Below are 23,828 nucleotides of genomic sequence, written 5' to 3' on the forward strand. Positions count from 1 at the left end.
GTTGTGTGGCCACTCCCCTTCTTTGGGATACCACACCCCTTTTTGCACTGCACATTTTTGCTGTGCAATGTTCTTTTAGACTGTATGGAGTATAGGCCCTTTTGTAAATTTCACCTCCAGGCCCATGGTCTGAATTGAGAACTCACTATTATCATGTAGTGTGAGGATGTCAATATCAGAGACGCTGGGCAGTGGCTGGTGATATACTGTATGTAACTGAGAACTCTGCATTCTAACATCATAAACTGTATGTAACTGAGATCTCTGGATTCTAATATCACATACTGTAACTGAAATCTCTGCATTCTAATATCACATACTGTATGTAACTGAGATCTCTGCAGTCTATCATATACTGTATGTAACTGAGATATCTGCATTCTAATATCATATACTGTACATAACTGAGATCTCTGCATTCTAATATCATATACTGTACGTAACTGAGATCTCTGCATTCTAATATCACATACTGTATGTAACTGAGATATCTGCATTCTAATATCACATACTGTAACTGAGATCTCTGCATTCTAACATCACATACTATATGTAACTGAGATCTCTGCATTCTAACATCATATACTGTATGTAACTGAGATCACTGCATTGCACAATCCTACACTGTATGTAACTGAGATCTCTGCATTCTAATATACTGTACGTAACTGAGATCTCTGCATTCTAATATCACATACTGTATGTAACTGAGATCTCTGCATTCTAACATCACATACTTTATGTAACTAAGATCTCTGCATTCTAACATCACATACTGTATGTAACTGAGATCTCTGCATTCTAACATCATATACTGTACGTAACAGATCTCTGCATTCTAACATCATATACTGTATGTAACTGAGATCTCTGCATTGCAACATCCTACACTGTATGTAACTGATATCTCTGCATTCTAATATACTGTACGTAACTGAGATCTCTGCATTCTAATATCACATACTGTATGTAACTGAGATCTCTGCATTCTAACATCACATACTTTATGTAACTAAGATCTCTGCATTCTAACATCACATACTGTATGTAACTGAGATCTCTGCATTCTAACATCATATACTGTATGTAACAGAGATCTCTGCATTCTAACATCATTTACTGTATGTAACAGATCTCTGCATTCTAACATCATATACTGTATGTAACTAAGTTCTCTGCATTCTAATATACTGTACGTAACTGAGATCTCTGCATTCTAATATACTGTACCTAACAGAGATCTCTGCATTCGAATATACTGTGCGTAACTGAGATCTCTGCATTCTAATATACTGCACGTAACTGAGATCTCAGCATTCTAACATCACATACTGTATGTAACTGAGATCTCTGCATTCTAACATCACATACTGTATGTAACTGAGATCTCTGCATTCTAACATCATATACTGTATGTAACTGAGATCTCTGCATTCTAACATCACATACAGTACATAACTGAGATCTATGCATTCTAACATCACATACTGTATGTAACTGAGATCTCTGCATTCTAATATCATATACTGTAACTGAGATATCTGCATTCTAACATCATACACTGTAACTGAGATCTCTGCATTCTAACATCATATACTGTATGTAACTGAGATCTCTGCATTCTAACATCACATACAGTACATAACTGAGATCTCTGCATTCTAACATCACATACTGTATGTAACTGAGATCTCTGCATTTTAACATCATATACTGGACGTAACCGAGATCTCTGCATTCTAACATCATATACTGTATGTAACAGATCTCTGCATTCTAATATCATATACTGTAACTGAGATCTCTGCATTCTAACATCATACACTGTAACTGAGATCTCTGCATTCTAATATCACATACTGTATGTAACAGATCTCTGCATTCTAACATCACATACTGTACGTAACTGAGATCTCTGCATTCTAACATCACATACTGTATGTAACTGAGATATCTGCTTTCTGACATCATTTACTGTACGTACGGAGATCTCTGCATGCTAACATCATATACTGTATGTAACTGAGATCTCTGCATTCTAACATCACATACAGTACATAACTGAGATCTCTGCATTCTAACATCACATACTGTATATAACTGAGATATCTGCTTTCTGACATCATATACTGTACGTAACTGAAATCTCTGCATGCTAACATCATATACTGTACGTAACTGAGATCTCTGCATTCTAACATCATATACTGGATGTAACTGAGATCTCTGCATTCTAACATCATATACTGTATGTAACTGAGATCTCTGCATTCTAACATCATATACTGTATGTAACTGAGATCTCTGCATTCTAACATCACATACAGTACATAACTGAGATCTCTGCATTCTAACATCACATACTGTATGTAACTGAGATCTCTGCATTTTAACATCATATACTGGACGTAACCGAGATCTCTGCATTCTAACATCATATACTGAATGTAACAGATCTCTGCATTCTAATATCATATACTGTAACTGAGATCTCTGCATTCTAACATCATACACTGTAACTGAGATCTCTGCATTCTAATATCACATACTGTATGTAACAGATCTCTGCATTCTAACATCACATACTGTACGTAACTGAGATCTCTGCATTCTAATATCACATACTGTACGTAACTGAGATCTCTGCATTCTAATATCACATACTGTATGTAACTGAGATCTCTGCATTCTAATATCACATACTGCACGTAACTAAGATCTCTGCATTCTAACATCACATACTGTATGTAACTGAGATCTCTGCATTCTGACATCACACACTGTACGTAACTGAGATATCTCCATTCTAATATCACATACTGTACGTCACTGAGATCTCTGCATTCTAACATCATATACTGTATGTAACTGAGATCTCTGCATTCTAACATCATATACTGTATGTAACAAATCTCTGCATTCTAATATCATATACTGTATGTAACTGATCTCTGCATTCTAACATCATACACTGTAACTGAGATCTCTGCATTCTAACATCACATACTGTATGTAACTGAGATCTCTGCATTCTAATATCACATACTGTATGTAACTGATCTCTGCATTCTAACATCATATACTGTAACTGAGATCCCCCGATTCTAATATCACATACTGTACATAACTGAGATCTCTGCATTCTAACATATACTGTATGTAACTGAGATCTCTGCATTCTAACATCATATACTGTATGTAACAGATCTCTGCATTCTAATATCATATACTGTAACTGAGATCTCTGCATTCTATCATACACTGTAACTGAGATCTCAGCATTCTAATATCACATACTGTATGTAACAGATGTCTGCATTCTAGCATCACATACTGTACGTAACTGAGATCTCTGCATTCTTATATCACATACTGTACGTAACTAAGATCTCTGCATTCTAATATCACATACTGTACGTAACTGAGATCTCTACATTCTAATATCACAAACTGTATGTAACTGAGATCTCTGCATTCTAATATCACATACTGCATGCAACTGAGATCTCTGCATTCTAACATCACATACTGTATGTAACTGAGATCTCTGCATTCTAACATCATATACTGTATGTAACTGAGATCTCTGCATTCTAACATCATATACTGTATGTAACTGAGATCTCTGCATTCTAACATATACTGTATGTAACTGAGATCACTGCATTCTAACATCATATACTGTATGTAACTGAGATCTCTGCATTCTAACATCATATACTGTATGTAACTGAGATCTCTGCATTCTAATATCACATACTGTACGTAACGGAGATCTCTGCAGTCTAACATCACATACTGTATGTAACTGAGATCCCCCGATTCTAATATCACATACTGTATGTAACTGAGATCTCTGCATTCTGATATCACATACTGTACGTAACTTAGATCTCTGCATTCTAATATCACATCCTGTACGTAACTGAGATCTCTGCATTCTAACATCACATACTGTATGTAACTGAGATCTCTCCATTCTAACATCACATACTGTACGTAACTGAGATCTTTGCATGCTAACATCACATACTGTATGTAACTGAGATCTCTGCATTCTGACATCATATACTGTATGTAACTGAGATATCTGCATTCTAATATCACATACTGTATGTAACTGAGATCTCTGCATTCTAACATCATATACTGTATGTAACTGAGATCTCTGCATTCTAACATCATATACTGTATGTAACTGAGATCTCTGCATTCTAACATATACTGTATGTAACTGAGATCACTGCATTCTAACATCATATACTGTATGTAACTGAGATCTCTGCATTCTAACATCATATACTGTATGTAACTGAGATCTCTGCATTCTAACATCACATACTGTATGTAACTGAGATCTCTGCATTCTGACATCATATACTGTATGTAACTGAGATATCTGCATTCTAATATCACATACTGTATGTAACTGAGATCTCTGCATTCTAACATCATATACTGTATGTAACTGAGATCTCTGCATTCTAACGTCATATACTGTATGTAACTGAGATCTCTGCATTCTAACATATACTGTATGTAACTGAGATCACTGCATTCTAACATCATATACTGTATGCAACTGAGATCTCTGCATTCTAACATCATATACTGTATGTAACTGAGATCTCTGCATTCTAATATCACATACTGTATGTAACTGAGATCTCTGCATTCTGATATCACATACTGTACGTAACTTAGATCTCTGCATTCGAATATCACATCCTGTACGTAACTTAGATCTCTGCATTCTAACATCACATACTGTATGTAACTGAGATCTCTCCATTCTAACATCACATACTGTACGTAACTGAGATCTCTGCATTCTAATATCACATACTGTATGTAACTGAGATCTCTGCATTCTGATATCACATACTGTACGTAACTTAGATCTCTGCATTCTAATATCACATCCTGTACGTAACTTAGATCTCTGCATTCTAACATCACATACTGTATGTAACTGAGATCTCTCCATTCTAACATCACATACTGTACGTAACTGAGATCTTTGCATGCTAACATCATATACTGTATGTAACTGAGATCTCTGCATTCTAACATCATATACTGTATGTAACTGAGATCCCCCGATTCTAATATCACATACTGTATGTAACTGAGATCTCTGCATTCTACCATCATATACTGTAGGCATCAATTCTCCTTTACTGGTCCATTATAGCACGCTGGGAAATTCTGTTTTGTTTTCTCTTCTTTGGATTATCTCCTCTCTTCCATTTGGTAGGCTTCCAGTGTTTGCATCGGAGCCAGGTTACATTGTAGTGGATGGTAGCCAGGTGCACACCTGCTCCCCTTAAAGCCTATGGCATTGTAAAATTGAGCGATCACAGGCGCCCCCGCAATACCACACTGTCCCTGCTGCAAGGATATAAAGATCACACCAAATACCCCCACCAGAATCTGCATCTCAGCCCCACCATTTCTGTGTGATACTACCTGCAGTACTGTATGATAGTACATTACCTGGAATACTGCGTGTCTGCTGTACCAGTGGTGATTAACGTAAGGAGGAGGCGCATGTGCAGCTACCTCTATTCGGGCCCCTTCCTCTCTGCAAGCTGCAGCACCGCACCGTCAAGCTTAGTAGAGTCTGAGCTCTAACCTTACTGCTCATGCCCAGACCTCTGAAAAATAATGCTGCTGCCTTCATCATGGGACTTTGTAGGGCAAGTATTAAGAAAATGGGTGCAGCACAGTACTGTATGATAACACTGTACACGGAATACTGTGTATTAGTACATGCAGTACTGTAAAATAGTACTGTACCTGGAATAATGTATAATAGCACCTGCAGTACTGTCTAAAAGTAATGTACTCGAACTACTGTGTAATCGTACTTTCAGTACTGAATAATAATACTGTTCCTGGAAAACTGTGTAATAGTACCTGCAGTACTGTATAATAGTACAGTACCTACAATACTGTATTAGTACCAGCAGTAATGTTAATAGTAATGTACCAGGAATACTGTGTAGTAGTACTATACCTGAAATACTGAGAATTAGTTCCTGCAGTACAGTATAATAGTATTATATCTAGAATACTGTATTAGTACCCACAGTATTGTATAATAGTACTGTACCTTGAATACTGTGTAATAGTACCTGCAGTACTGAATAATTGTACTGTATCTGGAATACTGTGTATTAGTACCTGCAGTACTGTATAATAGTACTGTACCTGGAATACTGTGTAATAGTACCTGCAGTATTGTATAATAGTAATGTACCTGGAATACTGTGTAATAGTACCTGCAGTATTGTATAATAGTAATGTACCTGGAATACTGTGTAATAGTACCTGCAGTATTATATAATAGTAATGTACCTGGAATACTGTGTAATAGTACCTGCAGTATTGTATAATAGTAATGTACCTGGAATACTGTGTAATAGTACCTGCAGTATTGTATAATAGTAATGTACCTGGAATACTGTGTAATAGTACCTGCAGTATTGTATAATAGTAATGTACCTGGAATACTGTGTAATAGTACCTGCAGTACAGTATAATAGTAATGTACCTGGAATACTGTGTAATAGTACCTGCAGTATTGTATAATAGTAATGTACCTGGAATACTGTGTAATAGTACCTGCAGTACAGTATAATAGTATTATATCTAGAATACTGTATTAGTACCCATAGTATTGTATAATAGTACTGTACCTTGAATACTGTGTAATAGTACCTGCAGTACTGAATAATTGTACTGTATCTGGAATACTGTGTATTAGTACCTGCAGTACTGTATAATAGTACTGTACCTGGAATACTGTGTAATAGTACCTGCAGTATTGTATAATAGTAATGTACCTGGAATACTGTGTAATAGTACCTGCAGTATTGTATAATAGTAATGTACCTGGAATACTGTGTAATAGTACCTGCAGTATTGTATAATAGTACAGTACCTACAATACTGTATTAGTACCAGCAGTATTGTATGATAGTAATGTACCTGGAATACTGTGTAATAGTACCTGCAGTATTGTATAATAGTAATGTACCTGGAATACTGTGTAATAGTACCTGCAGTATTGTATAATAGTAATGTACCTGGAATACTGTGTAATAGTACCTGCAGTATTGTATAATAGTAATGTACCTGGAATACTGTGTAATAGTACCTGCAGTACTGAATAATTGTACTGTATCTGAAAAACTGTATAATAGTACCTGCAGTACTGTATAATAGTACAGTACCTACAATAATGTATTAGTACCTGCAGTACTGTATAATAGTACTGTACCTCTAACAATGTGGATTAGTATCTGCTGTACTCCAGAATAGTTCTGTACCTGGATTAATGTGTATTAGTACCTGCAGTACTGTATAATAGTACTGTACCTCTAACAATGTGGATTAGTATCTGCTGTACTCCAGAATAGTTCTGTACCTGGATTAATGTGTATTAGTACCTGCAGTACTGTATAATAGTACTGTACCTCTAACAATGTGGATTAGTATCTGCTGTACTCCAGAATAGTTCTGTACCTGGATTAATGTGTATTAGTACCTGCAGTACTGTATAATAGTACTGTACCTCTAACAATGTGGATTAGTATCTGCTGTACTCTAGAATAGTTCTGTACCTGGATTAATGTGTATTAGTACCTGCAGTACTGTATAATAGTACTTATTCCTGGGAGTACAGTATGTGCTCATATAGCAGGCATATACCCCAGGACCCCCCATACAGCACATGCAGCCTGCAGCAGCCCCACATTGCTTTATACAGTACCAGAAGTCAAACATCAATGAGTGATCACAGTAACAATAGTGGTCCAATTATGTCATATAATGACAGTTAGTGACAATAGATCATATTACCGTACTGGATTTATTATATAGGTCTCCTCTCAGTCCTCTGCGGAACAAGCAGGACAGTGCCCAGATGTGGGAATATGGCTATCAGCAGTAATCACACCATCATCATCCTCACCCTCATCTTCATCATCATCCTCACCATCCTCATCAGCAGCAGCATTATATAATTAGGAAATGTATTTAACTTAATTAATTGTTGTGCAGTATAATACAGTGTGTCCTAAAAACACAGCAGTTCACAAAACCACCTGAGGAACATCACACGCCTGCTGTCCGTAGAGTGTCCGCTCTTTGGGCAAGGCCTATAGGACAGTCCCTAGGACACCAGGGAGCGGGGCGTAGCGCAGAGCTGGTAGAAATACCGGTTTGCCACCTTGTTCTGCTTCAGTTGCTTGCTGTCCTGGCGCGGGGTCCCGGGGGGTGGGGAGAAGGTGAATTTCTGGAGCAGGGCAGAGAAGAACAGGAACAGCTCCATACGGGCCAAGCTCTCTCCAAGACAGATACGTTTCCCTACCGGAGAGAGGAGAGAGGTTATACAGGGCCGGGGGGACATGGGGGGCAGATAATGCTCAGCCCAGCTCCTACAGTTATATAACGTTACCGGAGAGAGGAGAGAGGTTATACAGGGCCGGGGGGGCATGGGGGCAGATAATGCTCAGCCCAGCTCCTACAGTTATATAATGTTACCGGAGAGAGGAGAGAGGTTATACAGGGTCGGGGGGACATGGGGGCAGATAATGCTCAGCCCAGCTCCTACAGTTATATAACGTTACCGGAGAGAGGTTATACAGGGCCGGGGGGACATGGGGGGCAGATAATTCTCAGCCCAGCTCCTACAGTTATATAACGTTACCGGAGAGAGGAGAGAGGTTATACAGGGCCGGGGGGACATGGGGGCAGATAATGCTCAGCCCAGCTCCTACAGTTATATAATGTTACCGGAGAGAGGAGAGAGGTTATACAGGGCCGGGGGGACATGGGGGCAGATAATGCTCAGCCCAGCTCCTACAGTTATATAACGTTACCGGAGAGAGGAGAGAGGTTATACAGGGCCGGGGGGACATGGGGGCAGATAATGCTCAGCCCAGCTCCTACAGTTATATAACGTTACCGGAGAGAGGAGAGAGGTTATACAGGGCCGGGGGGACATGGGGGCAGATAATGCTCAGCCCAGCACCTACAGTTATATAATGTTACCGGAGAGAGGTTATACAGGGCCGGGGGGACATAGGGGCAGATAATGCTCAGCCCAGCTCCTACAGTTATATAATGTGACTGGAGAGAGGAGAGAGGTTATACAGGGCCGGGGGGACATGGGGGCAGATAATGCTCAGCCCAGCTCCTACAGTTATATAACGTTACCGGAGAGAGGAGAGAGGTTATACAGGGCCGGGGGGACATGGGGGCAGATAATGCTCAGCCCAGCACCTACAGTTATATAATGTTACCGGAGAGAGGAGAGAGGTTATACAGGGCCGGGGGACATGGGGGCAGATAATGATCAGCCCAGCTCCTACAGTTATATAATGTTACCGGAGAGAGGAGAGAGGTTATACAGGGCTGGGGGGACATGGGGGCAGATAATGCTCAGCCCAGCTCCTACAGTTATATAATGTTACCGGAGAGAGGTTATACAGTGCCGGGGGGACATGGGGGCAGATAATGCTCAGCCCAGCTCCTACAGTTATATAATGTTACCGGAGAGAGGAGAGAGGTTATACAGGGCCGGGGGGACATGGGGGGCAGATAATGCTCAGCCCAGCTCCTACAGTTATATAACGTTACCGGAGAGAGGAGAGAGGTTATACAGGGCCGGGGGGACATGGGGGCAGATAGTGCTCAGCCCAGCTCCTACAGTTATATAACGTTACCGGAGAGAGGAGAGAGGTTATACAGGGCCGGGGGGACATGGGGGGCAGATAATGCTCAGCCCAGCTCCTACAGTTATATAATGTTACCGGAGAGAGGAGAGAGGTTATACAGGGCCGGGGGGACATGGGGGCAGATAATGCTCAGCCCAGCTCCTACAGTTATATAACGTTACCGGAGAGAGAAGAGAGGTTATACAGGGCCGGGGGGACATGGGGGCAGATAATGCTCAGCCCAGCTCCTACAGTTATATAACGTTACCGGAGAGAGGAGAGAGGTTATACAGGGCCGGGGGGACATGGGGGGCAGATAATGCTCAGCCCAGCTCCTACAGTTATATAATGTTACCGGAGAGAGGAGAGAGGTTATACAGGGCCGGGGGGACATGGGGGGCAGATAATGATCAGCCCAGCTCCTACAGTTATATAACGTTACTGGAGAGAGGAGAGAGGTTATACAGGGCTGGGGGGACATGGGGGGCAGATAATGCTCAGCCCAGCTCCTACAGTTATATAATGTTACCGGAGAGAGGAGAGCGGTTATACAGGGCCTGGGGGACATGGGGGGCAGATAATGCTCAGCCCAGCTCCTACAGTTATATAACGTTACCGGAGAGAGAAGAGAGGTTATACAGGGCCGGGGGGACATGGGGGCAGATAATGCTCAGCCCAGCTCCTACAGTTATATAATGTTACCGGAGAGAGGAGAGAGGTTATACAGGGCCTGGGGGACATGGGGGGCAGATAATGCTCAGCCCAGCTCCTACAGTTATATAATGTTACCGGAGAGAGGTTATACAGGGCCGGGGGGACATGGGGGGCAGATAATGCTCAGCCCAGCTCCTACAGTTATATAATGTTACCGGAGAGAGGAGAGAGGTTATACAGGGCCGGGGGGACATGGGGGCAGATAATGCTCAGCCCAGCTCCTACAGTTATATAATGTTACCGGAGAGAGGAGAGAGGTTATACAGGTCCGGGGGGACATGGGGGCAGATAATGCTCAGCCCAGCTCCTACAGTTATATAACGTTACCGGAGAGAGGAGAGAGGTTATACAGGGCCGGGGGGATATGGGGCAGATAATGCTCAGCCCAGCTCCTACAGTTATATAATGTTACCGGAGAGAGGAGAGAGGTTATACAGGGCCGGGGGGACATGGGGGCAGATAATGCTCAGCCCAGCTCCTACAGTTATATAATGTTACCGCAGAGAGGAGAAAGGTTATACAGGGCCGGGGGGACATGGGGGCAGATAATGCTCAGCCCAGCTCCTACAGTTATATAATGTTACCGGAGAGAGGAGAGAGGTTATACAGGGCCGGGGGGACATGGGGGCAGATAATACTCAGCCCAGCTCCTACAGTTATATAACGTTACCGGAGAGAGGTTATACAGGGTGGGGGGGACATGGGGGCAGATAATGCTCAGCCCAGCTCCTACAGTTATATAACATTACCGGAGAGAGGTTATACAGGGCCGGGGGGGACATGGGGGCAGATAATACTCAGCCCAGCTCCTACAGTTATATAACGTTACCAGGGAGAGGAGAGAGGTTATACAGGGCCGGGGGGGACATGGGGGCAGATAATGCTCAGCCCAGCTCCTACAGTTATATAACGTTACCGGAGAGAGGAGAGAGGTTATACAGGGCCGGGGGGACATGGGGGGCAGATAATGCTCAGCCCAGCTCCTACAGTTATATAATGTTACCGGAGAGAGGAGAGAGGTTATACAGGGCCGGGGGGACATGGGGGCAGATAATGCTCAGCCCAGCTCCTACAGTTATATAACGTTACCGGAGAGAGGAGAGAGGTTATACAGGGCCGGGGGGACATGGGGGGTAGATAATGCTCAGCCCAGCTCCTACAGTTATATAACGTTACCGGAGAGAGGAGAGAGGTTATACAGGGCCGGGGGGACATGGGGGCAGATAATGCTCAGCCCAGCTCCTACAGTTATATAACGTTATCGGAGAGAGGAGAGAGGTTATACAGGGCCTGGGGGTACATGGGGGCAGATAATGCTCAGCCCAGCTCCTACAGTTATATAACGTTACCGGAGAGAGGTTATACAGGGCCGGGGGGACATGGGGGGCAGATAATGCTCAGCCCAGCTCCTACAGTTATATAATGTTACCGGGGAGAGGAGAGAGGTTATACAGGGCCGGGGGGACATGGGGGCAGATAATGCTCAGCCCAGCTCCTACAGTTATATAATGTTACCGGAGAGAGGAGAGAGGTTATACAGGGCCGGGGGGGCATGGGGGCAGATAATGCTCAGCCCAGCTCCTACAGTTATATAATGTTACCGGAGAGAGGAGAGAGGTTATACAGGGCCGGGGGGACATGGGGGCAGATAATGCTCAGCCCAGCTCCTACAGTTATATAATGTTACCGGAGAGAGGAGAGAGGTTATACAGGGCCGGGGGGACATGGGGGGCAGATAATGCTCAGCCCAGCTCCTACAGTTATATAATGTTACCGGAGAGAGGAGAGAGGTTATACAGGGCCGGGGGGACATGGGGGCAGATAATGCTCAGCCCAGCTCCTACAGTTATATAACGTTACCGGAGAGAGGAGAGAGGTTATACAGGGCCGGGGGGACATGGGGGGCAGATAATGCTCAGCCCAGCTCCTACAGTTATATAATGTTACCGGGGAGAGGAGAGAGGTTATACAGGGCCGGGGGGACATGGGGGCAGATAATGCTCAGCCCAGCTCCTACAGTTATATAATGTTACCGGAGAGAGGTTATACAGGGCCGGGGGGACATGGGGGCAGATAATGCTCAGCCCAGCTCCTACAGTTATATAATGTTACCAGAGAGAGGAGAGAGGTTATACAGGGCTGGGGGGACATGGGGGCAGATAATGCTCAGCCCAGCTCCTACAGTTATATAATGTTACCAGAGAGAGGAGAGAGGTTATACAGGGCCGGGGGGACATGGGGGCAGATAATGCTCAGCCCAGCTCCTACAGTTATATAATGTTACCGGAGAGAGGAGAGAGGTTATACAGGGCCGGGGGGACATGGGGGCAGATAATGCTCAGCCCAGCTCCTACAGTTATATAACGTTACCGGAGAGAGGAGAGAGGTTATACAGGGCCGGGGGCACATGGGGGCAGATAATGCTCAGCCCAGCTCCTACAGTTATATAATGTTACCGGAGAGAGGTTATACAGGGCCGGGGGGACATGGGGAGAGATAATGCTCAGCCCAGCTCCTACAGTTATATAATGTTACCGGAGAGAGGTTATACAGGGCCGGGGGGACATGGGGGCAGATAATGCTCAGCCCAGCTCCTACAGTTATATAATGTTACCGGAGAGAGGAGAGAGGTTATACAGGGCCGGGGGGACATGGGGGCAGATAATGCTCAGCCCAGCTCCTACAGTTATATAACGTTACCGGAGAGAGGTTATACAGGGCCGGGGGGACATGGGGGCAGATAATGCTCAGCCCAGCTCCTACAGTTATATAACGTTACCGGAGAGAGGAGAGAGGTTATACAGGGCCGGGGGGACATGGGGGGCAGATAATGCTCAGCCCAGCTCCTACAGTTATATAACGTTACCGGAGAGAGGAGAGAGGTTATACAGGGCCGGGGGGACATGGGGGGCAGATAATGCTCAGCCCAGCTCCTACAGTTATATAACGTTACCGGAGAGAGGAGAGAGGTTATACAGGGCCGGGGGGACATGGGGGGCAGATAATGCTCAGCCCAGCTCCAACAGTTATATAATGTTATCGGAGAGAGGAGAGAGGTTATACAGGGTCGGGGGGACATGGGGGCAGATAATGCTCAGCCCAGCTCCTACAGTTATATAATGTTACCGGAGAGAGGTTATACAGGGCCGGGGGGACATGGGGGGCAGATAATGCTCAGCCCAGCTCCTACAGTTATATAATGTTACCGGAGAGAGGAGAGAGGTTATACAGGGCCGGGGGGACATGGGGGCAGATAATACTCAGCCCAGCTCCTACAGTTATATAATGTTACCGGAGAGAGGAGAGAGGTTATACAGGGCCGGGGGGACTTGGGGGCAGATAATGCTCAGCCCAGCTCCTACAGTTATATAACGTTACCGGAGAGAGGTTATACAGGGCCGGGGGGACATGGGGGGCAGATAATGCTCAGCCCAGCTCCTACAGTTATATAATGTTACCGGAGAGAGGAGAGAGGTTATACAGGGCCGGGGGGACATGGGGGCAGATAATGCTCAGCCCAGCTCCTACAGTTATATAATGTTACCGGAGAGAGGAGAGAGGTTATACAGGGCCGGGGGGACATGAGGGCAGATAATGCTCAGCCCAGCTCCTACAGTTATATAATGTTACCGGAGAGAGGTTATACAGGGCCGGGGGGACATGGGGGGCAGATAATGCTCAGCCCAGCTCCTACAGTTATATAATGTTACCGGAGAGAGGAGAGAGGTTATACAGGGCCGGGGGGACATGGGGGCAGATAATACTCAGCCCAGCTCCTACAGTTATATAATGTTACCGGAGAGAGGTTATACAGGGCCGGGGGGACATGGGGGGCAGATAATGCTCAGCCCAGCTCCTACAGTTATATAATGTTACCGGAGAGAGGAGAGAGGTTATACAGGGCCGGGGGGACATGGGGGCAGATAATACTCAGCCCAGCTCCTACAGTTATATAATGTTACCGGAGAGAGGAGAGAGGTTATACAGGGCCGGGGGGACATGGGGGCAGATAATGCTCAGCCCAGCTCCTACAGTTATATAACGTTACCGGAGAGAGGTTATACAGGGCCTGGGGGACATGGGGGGCAGATAATGATCAGCCCAGCTCCTACAGTTATATAATGTTACCGGAGAGAGGAGAGAGGTTATACAGGGCCGGGGGGACATGGGGGCAGATAATGCTCAGCCCAGCTCCTACAGTTATATAATGTTACCGGAGAGAGGAGAGAGGTTATACAGGGCCGGGGGACATGGGGGCAGATAATGCTCAGCCCAGCTCCTACAGTTATATAATGTTACCGGAGAGAGGAGAGAGGTTATACAGGGTTGGGGGGACATGGGGGGCAGATAATGATCAGCCCAGCTCCTACAGTTATATAATGTTACTGGAGAGAGGAGAGAGGTTATACAGGGCCGGGGGGACATGGGGGCAGATAATGCTCAGCTCAGCTCCTACAGTTATATAATGTTACTGGAGAGAGGTTATACAGGGCCGGGGGGACATGGGGGCAGATAATGCTCAGCCCAGCTCCTACAGTTATATAATGTTACCGGAGAGAGGAGAGAGGTTATACAGGGCCGGGGGACATGGGGGCAGATAATGCTCAGCCCAGCTCCTACAGTTATATAATGTTACCGGAGAGAGGAGAGAGGTTATACAGGGCCGGGGGGACATGGGGGCAGATAATGCTCAGCCCAGCTCCTACAGTTATATAATGTTACCGGAGAGAGGAGAGAGGTTATACAGGGCCGGGGGGACATGGGGGCAGATAATGCTCAGCCCAGCTCCTACAGTTATATAATGTTACCGGAGAGAGGAGAGAGGTTATACAGGGCCGGGGGGACATGGGGGCAGATAATGCTCAGCCCAGCTCCTACAGTTATATAATGTTACCGGAGAGAGGAGAGAGGTTATACAGGGCCGGGGGGACATGGGGGCAGATAATGCTCAGCCCAGCTCCTACAGTTATATAACGTTACCGGAGAGAGGAGAGAGGTTATACAGGGCCGGGGGGACATGGGGGCAGATAATGCTCAGCCCAGCTCCTACAGTTATATAATGTTACCGGAGAGAGGAGAGAGGTTATACAGGGCCGGGGGAACATGGGGGCAGATAATGCTCAGCCCAGCTCCTACAGTTATATAATGTTACCGGAGAGAGGAGAGAGGTTATACAGGGCCTGGGGGACATGGGGGCAGATAATGCTCAGCCCAGCTCCTACAGTTATATAATGTTACCGGAGAGAGGAGAGAGGTTATACAGGGCAGGGGGGACATGGGGGCAGATAATGCTCAGCCCAGCTCCTACAGTTATATAATGTTACCGGAGAGAGGAGAGAGGTTATACAGGGCCGGGGGGACATGGGGGCAGATAATGCTCAGCCCAGCTCCTACAGTTATATAATGTTACCGGAGAGAGGAGAGAGGTTATACAGGGCCGGGGGGACATGGGGGGCAGATAATGCTCAGCCCAGCTCCTACAGTTATATAATGTTACCGGAGAGAGGAGAGCGGTTATACAGGGCCGGGGGGACATGGGGGCAGATAATGCTCAGCCCAGCTCCTACAGTTATATAATGTTACCGGAGAGAGGAGAGAGGTTATACAGGGCCAGGGGGACATGGGGGCAGATAATGCTCAGCCCAGCTCCTACAGTTATATAACGTTACCGGAGATAGGAGAGAGGTTATACAGGGCCGGGGGGACATGGGGGGCAGATAATGCTCAGCCCAGCTCCTACAGTTATATAACGTTACCGGAGAGAGGAGAGAGGTTATACAGGGCCGGGGGGACATGGGGGCAGATAATGCTCAGCCCAGCTCCTACAGTTATATAATGTTACCGGAGAGAGGAGAGAGGTTATACAGGGCCGGGGGGACATGGGGGCAGATAATGCTCAGCCCAGCTCCTACAGTTATATAACGTTACCGGAGAGAGGAGAGAGGTTATACAGGGCCGGGGGGACATGGGGGCAGATAATGCTCAGCCCAGCTCCTACAGTTATATAACGTTACCGGAGAGAGGAGAGAGGTTATACAGGGCCGGGGGGACATGGGGGCAGATAATACTCAGCCCAGCTCCTACAGTTATATAATGTTACCGGAGAGAGGAGAGAGGTTATACAGGGCCGGGGGGACATGGGGGCAGATAATGCTCAGCCCAGCTCCTACAGTTATATAACGTTACCGGAGAGAGGAGAGAGGTTATACAGGGCCGGGGGGACATGGGGGCAGATAATGCTCAGCCCAGCTCCTACAGTTATATAATGTTACCGGAGAGAGGAGAGAGGTTATACAGGGCCGGGGGGACATGGGGGCAGATAATGCTCAGCCCAGCTCCTACAGTTATATAACGTTACCGGAGAGAGGTTATACAGGTCCGGGGGGACATGGGGGCAGATAATGCTCAGCCCAGCTCCTACAGTTATATAACGTTACCGGAGAGAGGAGAGAGGTTATACAGGGCCGGGGGGACATGGGGGCAGATAATGCTCAGCCCAGCTCCTACAGTTATATAATGTTACCGGAGAGAGGAGAGAGGTTATACAGGGCCGGGGGGACATGGGGGCAGATAATGCTCAGCCCAGCTCCTACAGTTATATAACGTTACCGGAGAGAGGAGAGAGGTTATACAGGGCCGGGGGGACATGGGGGCAGATAATGCTCAGCCCAGCTCCTACAGTTATATAATGTTACCGGAGAGAGGAGAGAGGTTATACAGGGCCGGGGGAACATGGGGGCAGATAATGCTCAGCCCAGCTCCTACAGTTATATAATGTTACCGGAGAGAGGAGAGAGGTTATACAGGGCCTGGGGGACATGGGGGCAGATAATGCTCAGCCCAGCTCCTACAGTTATATAATGTTACCGGAGAGAGGAGAGAGGTTATACAGGGCAGGGGGGACATGGGGGCAGATAATGCTCAGCCCAGCTCCTACAGTTATATAATAATACCGGAGAGAGGAGAGAGGTTATACAGGGCCGGGGGGACATGGGGGCAGATAATGCTCAGCCCAGCTCCTACAGTTATATAATGTTACCGGAGAGAGGAGAGAGGTTATACAGGGCCGGGGGGACATGGGGGGCAGATAATGCTCAGCCCAGCTCCTACAGTTATATAATGTTACCGGAGAGAGGAGAGCGGTTATACAGGGCCGGGGGGACATGGGGGCAGATAATGCTCAGCCCAGCTCCTACAGTTATATAATGTTACCGGAGAGAGGAGAGAGGTTATACAGGGCCAGGGGGACATGGGGGCAGATAATGCTCAGCCCAGCTCCTACAGTTATATAACGTTACCGGAGATAGGAGAGAGGTTATACAGGGCCGGGGGGACATGGGGGGCAGATAATGCTCAGCCCAGCTCCTACAGTTATATAACGTTACCGGAGAGAGGAGAGAGGTTATACAGGGCCGGGGGGACATGGGGGCAGATAATGCTCAGCCCAGCTCCTACAGTTATATAACGTTACTGGAGAGAGGAGAGAGGTTATACAGGGCCGGGGGGACATGGGGGCAGATAATGCTCAGCCCAGCTCCTACAGTTATATAATGTTACCGGAGAGAGGAGAGAGGTTATACAGGGCCGGGGGGACATGGGGGCAGATAATGCTCAGCCCAGCTCTTACAGTTATATAATGTTACCGGAGAGAGGAGAGAGGTTATACAGGGCCGGGGGGACATGGGGGCAGATAATGCTCAGCCCAGCTCCTACAGTTATATAATGTTACCGGAGAGAGGTTATACAGGGCCGGGGGGACATGGGGGCAGATAATGCTCAGCCCAGCTCCTACAGTTATATAATGTTACCGGAGAGAGGAGAGAGGTTATACAGGGCCGGGGGGACATGGGGGCAGATAATGCTCAGCCCAGCTCCTACAGTTATATAACGTTACCGGAGAGAGGAGAGAGGTTATACAGGACCGGGGGGACATGGGGGCAGATAATGCTCAGCCCAGCTCCTACAGTTATATAACGTTACCGGAGAGAGGAGAGAGGTTATACAGGGCCGGGGGGACATGGGGGCAGATAATGCTCAGCCCAGCTCCTACAGTTATATAACGTTACCGGAGAGAGGAGAGAGGTTATACAGGGCCGGGGGGACATGGGGGCAGATAATGCTCAGCCCAGCTCCTACAGTTATATAATGTTACCGGAGAGAGGAGAGAGGTTATACAGGGCCGGGGGGACATGGGGGCAGATAATGCTCAGCCCAGCTCCTACAGTTATATAACGTTACCGGAGAGAGGAGAGAGGTTATACAGGACCGGGGGGACATGGGGGCAGATAATGCTCAGCCCAGCTCCTACAGTTATATAACGTTACCGGAGAGAGGAGAGAGGTTATACAGGGCCGGGGGGACATGGGGGCAGATAATGCTCAGCCCAGCTCCTACAGTTATATAACGTTACTGGAGAGAGGAGAGAGGTTATACAGGGCCGGGGGGACATGGGGGCAGATAATGCTCAGCCCAGCTCCTACAGTTATATAATGTTACCGGAGAGAGGAGAGAGGTTATACAGGGCCGGGGGGACATGGGGGCAGATAATGCTCAGCCCAGCTCCTACAGTTATATAATGTTACCGGAGAGAGGAGAGAGGTTATACAGGGCCGGGGGGACATGGGGGGCAGATAATGCTCAGCCCAGCTCCTACAGTTATATAATGTTACCGGAGAGAGGAGAGAGGTTATACAGGGCCGGGGGGACATGGGGGGCAGATAATGCTCAGCCCAGCTCCTACAGTTATATAATGTTACCGGAGAGAGGTTATACAGGTCCGGGGGGACATGGGGGCAGATAATGCTCAGCCCAGCTCCTACAGTTATATAACGTTACCTGGGAGAGGAGAGAGGTTATACAGGGCCGGGGTGACATGGGGGCAGATAATGCTCAGCCCAGCTCCTACAGTTATATAATGATACCGGAGAGAGGAGAGAGGTTATACAGGACCGGGGGGACATGGGGGCAGATAATGCTCAGCCCAGCTCCTACAGTTATATAATGATACCGGAGAGAGGAGAGAGGTTATACAGGACCGGGGGGACATGGGGGCAGATAATGCTCAGCCCAGCTCCTACAGTTATATAATGATACCGGAGAGAGGAGAGAGGTTATACAGGGCCGGGGGGACATGGGGGGCAGATAATGCTCAGCCCAGCTCCTACAGTTATATAATGTTACCGGAGAGAGGTTATACAGGGTCGGGGGGACATGGGGGCAGATAATGCTCAGCCCAGCTCCTACAGTTATATAATGTTACCGGAGAGAGGTTATACAGGGCCGGGGGGACATGGGGGCAGATAATGCTCAGCCCAGCTCCTACAGTTATATAATGTTACCGGAGAGAGGAGAGAGGTTATACAGGGCCGGGGGGACATGGGGGCAGATAATGCTCAGCCCAGCTCCTACAGTTATATAATGTTACCGGAGAGAGGTTATACAGGGCCGGGGGGACATGGGGGCAGATAATGCTCAGCCCAGCTCCTACAGTTATATAACGTTACCTGGGAGAGGAGAGAGGTTATACAGGGCCGGGGGGACATGGGGGCAGATAATGCTCAGCCCAGCTCCTACAGTTATATAATGATACCGGAGAGAGGAGAGAGGTTATACAGGACCGGGGGGACATGGGGGCAGATAATGCTCAGCCCAGCTCCTACAGTTATATAATGATACCGGAGAGAGGAGAGAGGTTATACAGGACCGGGGGGACATGGGGGCAGATAATGCTCAGCCCAGCTCCTACAGTTATATAATGATACCGGAGAGAGGAGAGAGGTTATACAGGGCCGGGGGGACATGGGGGGCAGATAATGCTCAGCCCAGCTCCTACAGTTATATAATGTTACCGGAGAGAGGTTATACAGGGTCGGGGGGACATGGGGGCAGATAATGCTCAGCCCAGCTCCTACAGTTATATAATGTTACCGGAGAGAGGTTATACAGGGCCGGGGGGACATGGGGGCAGATAATGCTCAGCCCAGCTCCTACAGTTATATAATGTTACCGGAGAGAGGTTATACAGGGCCGGGGGGACATGGGGGCAGATAATGCTCAGCCCAGCTCCTACAGTTATATAATGTTACCGGAGAGAGGAGAGAGGTTATACAGGGCCGGGGGGACATGGGGGCAGATAATGCTCAGCCCAGCTCCTACAGTTATATAATGTTACCGGAGAGAGGTTATACAGGGCCGGGGGGACATGGGGGCAGATAATGCTCAGCCCAGCTCCTACAGTTATATAACGTTACCGGAGAGAGGAGAGAGGTTATACAGGGCCGGGGGGACATGGGGGCAGATAATGCTCAGCCCAGCTCCTACAGTTATATAACGTTACCGGAGAGAGGTTATACAGGGCCGGGGGGACATGGGGGCAGATAATGCTCAGCCCAGCTCCTACAGTTATATAATGTTACCGGAGAGAGGAGAGAGGTTATACAGGGCTGGGGGGACATGGGGGCAGATAATGCTCAGCCCAGCTCCTACAGTTATATAATGTTACCGGAGAGAGGTTATACAGGGCCGGGGGGACATGGGGGCAGATAATGCTCAGCCCGGCTCCTACAGTTATATAATGTTACCGGAGAGAGGAGAGAGGTTATACAGGGCCGGGGGGACATGGGGGCAGATAATGCTCAGCCCAGCTCCTACAGTTATATAACGTTACCGGAGAGAGGAGAGAGGTTATACAGGGCCGGGGGGACATGGGGGCAGATAATGCTCAGCCCAGCTCCTACAGTTATATAATGTTACCGGAGAGAGGAGAGAGGTTATACAGGGCCGGGGGGACATGGGGGGCAGATAATGCTCAGCCCAGCTCCTACAGTTATATAACGTTACCGGAGAGAGGTTATACAGGGCCGGGGGGACATGGGGGGCAGATAATCCTCAGCCCAGCTCCTACAGTTATATAATGTTACCGGAGAGAGGAGAGAGGTTATACAGGGCCGGGGGGACATGGGGGCAGATAATGCTCAGCCCAGTTCCTATAGTTATATGATGTTACCGGAGAGAGGTTATACAGGGCCTGGGGGACATGGGGGGCAGATAATACTGTACCGTTATAGAATATATTACAGGACCTGGACCAGCTCCTACAGTTATATAACGTTATCGGTATGGTGTATGACATCACCGGAATAAGTGACCTTAGTCTCACCTGCTGAAAATGCCATAAACGCCGGTCTTGCCCGGAACTGCCCCTTGTCATCAAGGAAGTGCCCCGGGTTGAACTCATTGGGGGTCTCCCACTGGGTGGGGTCAGACAGCACTGAGGAAATGAATGGGATCACTGTCGTTCCCTACATAGAAGGGGAGAGACTCAATGACTACATAATGCACTGACTATAAACCATTGTGGTAAAGTAGGTTAAAGTATTTATTGTATAGTGACATAGTAACTATGGGGCAGATGTATTAAGCCTTAACAAGAGATCAATGCAAGGGTGATAAAGAGAGATAAACGTCCAGCCAATCAGCTCCTACTTGACTTTTTTCAAACACAGCCTGTAGCTTGGCAGTTGGCAGGTGATTGGCTGGACGTTTATCTCTCTTTATCACACTGGCATTTATCTCTTGTTAAGGCTTAATACATCTGCCCCATTGACATAGTAACAATAACATAGGGCCTTATTTTGGTTCATTCTTTCTGACAAAATCCTTCTTAGATGGGCAAAACCATGTGCACTGCAGGTGGGGCAGATGTAACATGTGCAGAGAGAATTAGATTTGGGTGGGGTTTTACTTCAAAGTGAGATCTATATTGCAGTGTAAAAATAAAGCAGTCAGTATTTTCCCTGCACAGAAACAAAATTACTCACCCAAATCTAATTCTCTCTGCACATGTTACACCTGCCCCACCTGCAGTGCACATGGTTTTGTCCATCTAAGAAGGATTTTGTCAGAAAGAATGAACCAAAATAAGGCCCATAGTGACCTAGTAATATAGTTACATAGCGACATAAGTAGGTTTGAAACAATTGCACAAGACTGTGTTAGGTGTTAGGTATGATCAGCAATCGGCCCCCTGTTTATATTTGTTGGAACCATATAGATGAGTTCTATTCAGGGGTGTGCTACCACTGACAAAGGACATATAATCAAGGAAGAAAATGGAGAGAAAAAAAGATGTGTCGTGGTGTGGTGCACCCATCAAGAAAGTCAATCATAAAATGCCTTTGAAATAATTGAAGACACCACACAGAGGATGAGGATAAAGGATCCAGGGACCATGCACAGGACGAGCGACAAAGGATCCAGGGACCACACAGAGGATGAGGGCCGAAGGATCCAGGGACCACACAGAGGATGAGGACAAAGAATCCAGAGACTATGCAGAGGATGAGGACAAAGGATCCATGGACCACACAGAGGATGAGGACAAAGGATCGAGGGACCACGCACAGGACGAGGGACAAAGGATCCATGGACCACACAGAGGATGAGGGCCGAAGGATCCAGGAACCACACAGGGGATAAAGACGAAGGATCCAGAGACCATGCACAGGATGAGGGACAAGGGATCCAGTGACGATGCAGAGGATCAGGATGAAGGATCCAAGGACCACGCAGATGAGGACAAGGGATCCAGGGACCATGCAGAGGATGAGGATGAAGGATCCAGGGCCCACTTAGAGGAGGAGGACAAGGGATCCAGGGACCAGGCAGAAGATCAGGATGAAGGATCCAAGGACCACACAGAGGATGAGGACAAGGAATCCAGGGACCATGAAGATGACCAGGGCCAAAGGATACATAGACCACACAGTGGATGATGGATCCAGGGACCACGCAGGGGATGAGGACAAGGGATCCAGGGACCACGCAGAGGACGAGGGACGAAGGATCCAGGGACCACACAGAGGATGAGGGAGGAATGATACAGGGACCATGCAGAGGACGAGGGATGAAGGATCCGGTCTCTGGATGAGGGACACAATTTATCCCGCCCTTTTCCTGTGCTGCCCAGAGAGAACGCGGTGCCCACTGTATCTGATTATTACTGGTCTGTACTTCTCACATGACCAGAAAGGGCAAGAATCACACCTACAGGTACCAAGGTTTTGGATGGAAAGGTCTACAGGTCTAGATAGACAGTCAACTGGTCAACACCGCCAAAATATCGACTCAAGCAAAATGTTGACACGTGAATAGAGCACAATTACTTTTTTACGCTTTTTTTCCTGTGTTGACACCTGTCGACATGGACCTCCAATTAGTGTAGCGCGTACCCCATATGGCTCACTTCAGCCATGTACATTAAATGCCAAAATTCCCCCCTCATAGGTGACACTGGTGCCCCCTACTGGCAGTAATACAGCATTGTAGGTGGGGCAGGTTATCCATCTCCAGATCTTGCTGTACTAAAAGAACTGTGTATACATGTTGAGC

At 47.0% G+C, this 23,828-nt stretch overlaps 1 protein-coding gene across 1 annotated transcript in view; it reads right to left on the reverse strand.

The window, feature by feature from the left end:
• Positions 1 to 7,857: 7,857 nt before the first annotated feature.
• Positions 7,858 to 23,828, reverse strand: part of LOC146005646 (cytochrome P450 2B4-like) — a 93,781-nt gene continuing 77,810 nt past the window's right edge. The window contains exons 9-10 of the mRNA XM_083145037.1: positions 21,598 to 21,739; positions 7,858 to 8,373 (exon numbers count right to left, since the gene is read on the reverse strand). Coding sequence (XP_083001163.1) covers positions 8,180 to 8,373; positions 21,598 to 21,739 — 336 coding nt within the window. The 3' untranslated portion in view covers positions 7,858 to 8,179. The remainder of the gene's footprint in view (positions 8,374 to 21,597; positions 21,740 to 23,828) is intronic.

This window comes from Crinia signifera, chromosome 5 (genome assembly GCF_055691185.1).
Source record: "Crinia signifera chromosome 5, ASM5569118v1, whole genome shotgun sequence".
Classification (NCBI taxonomy): Eukaryota; Metazoa; Chordata; class Amphibia; order Anura; family Myobatrachidae; genus Crinia; species Crinia signifera.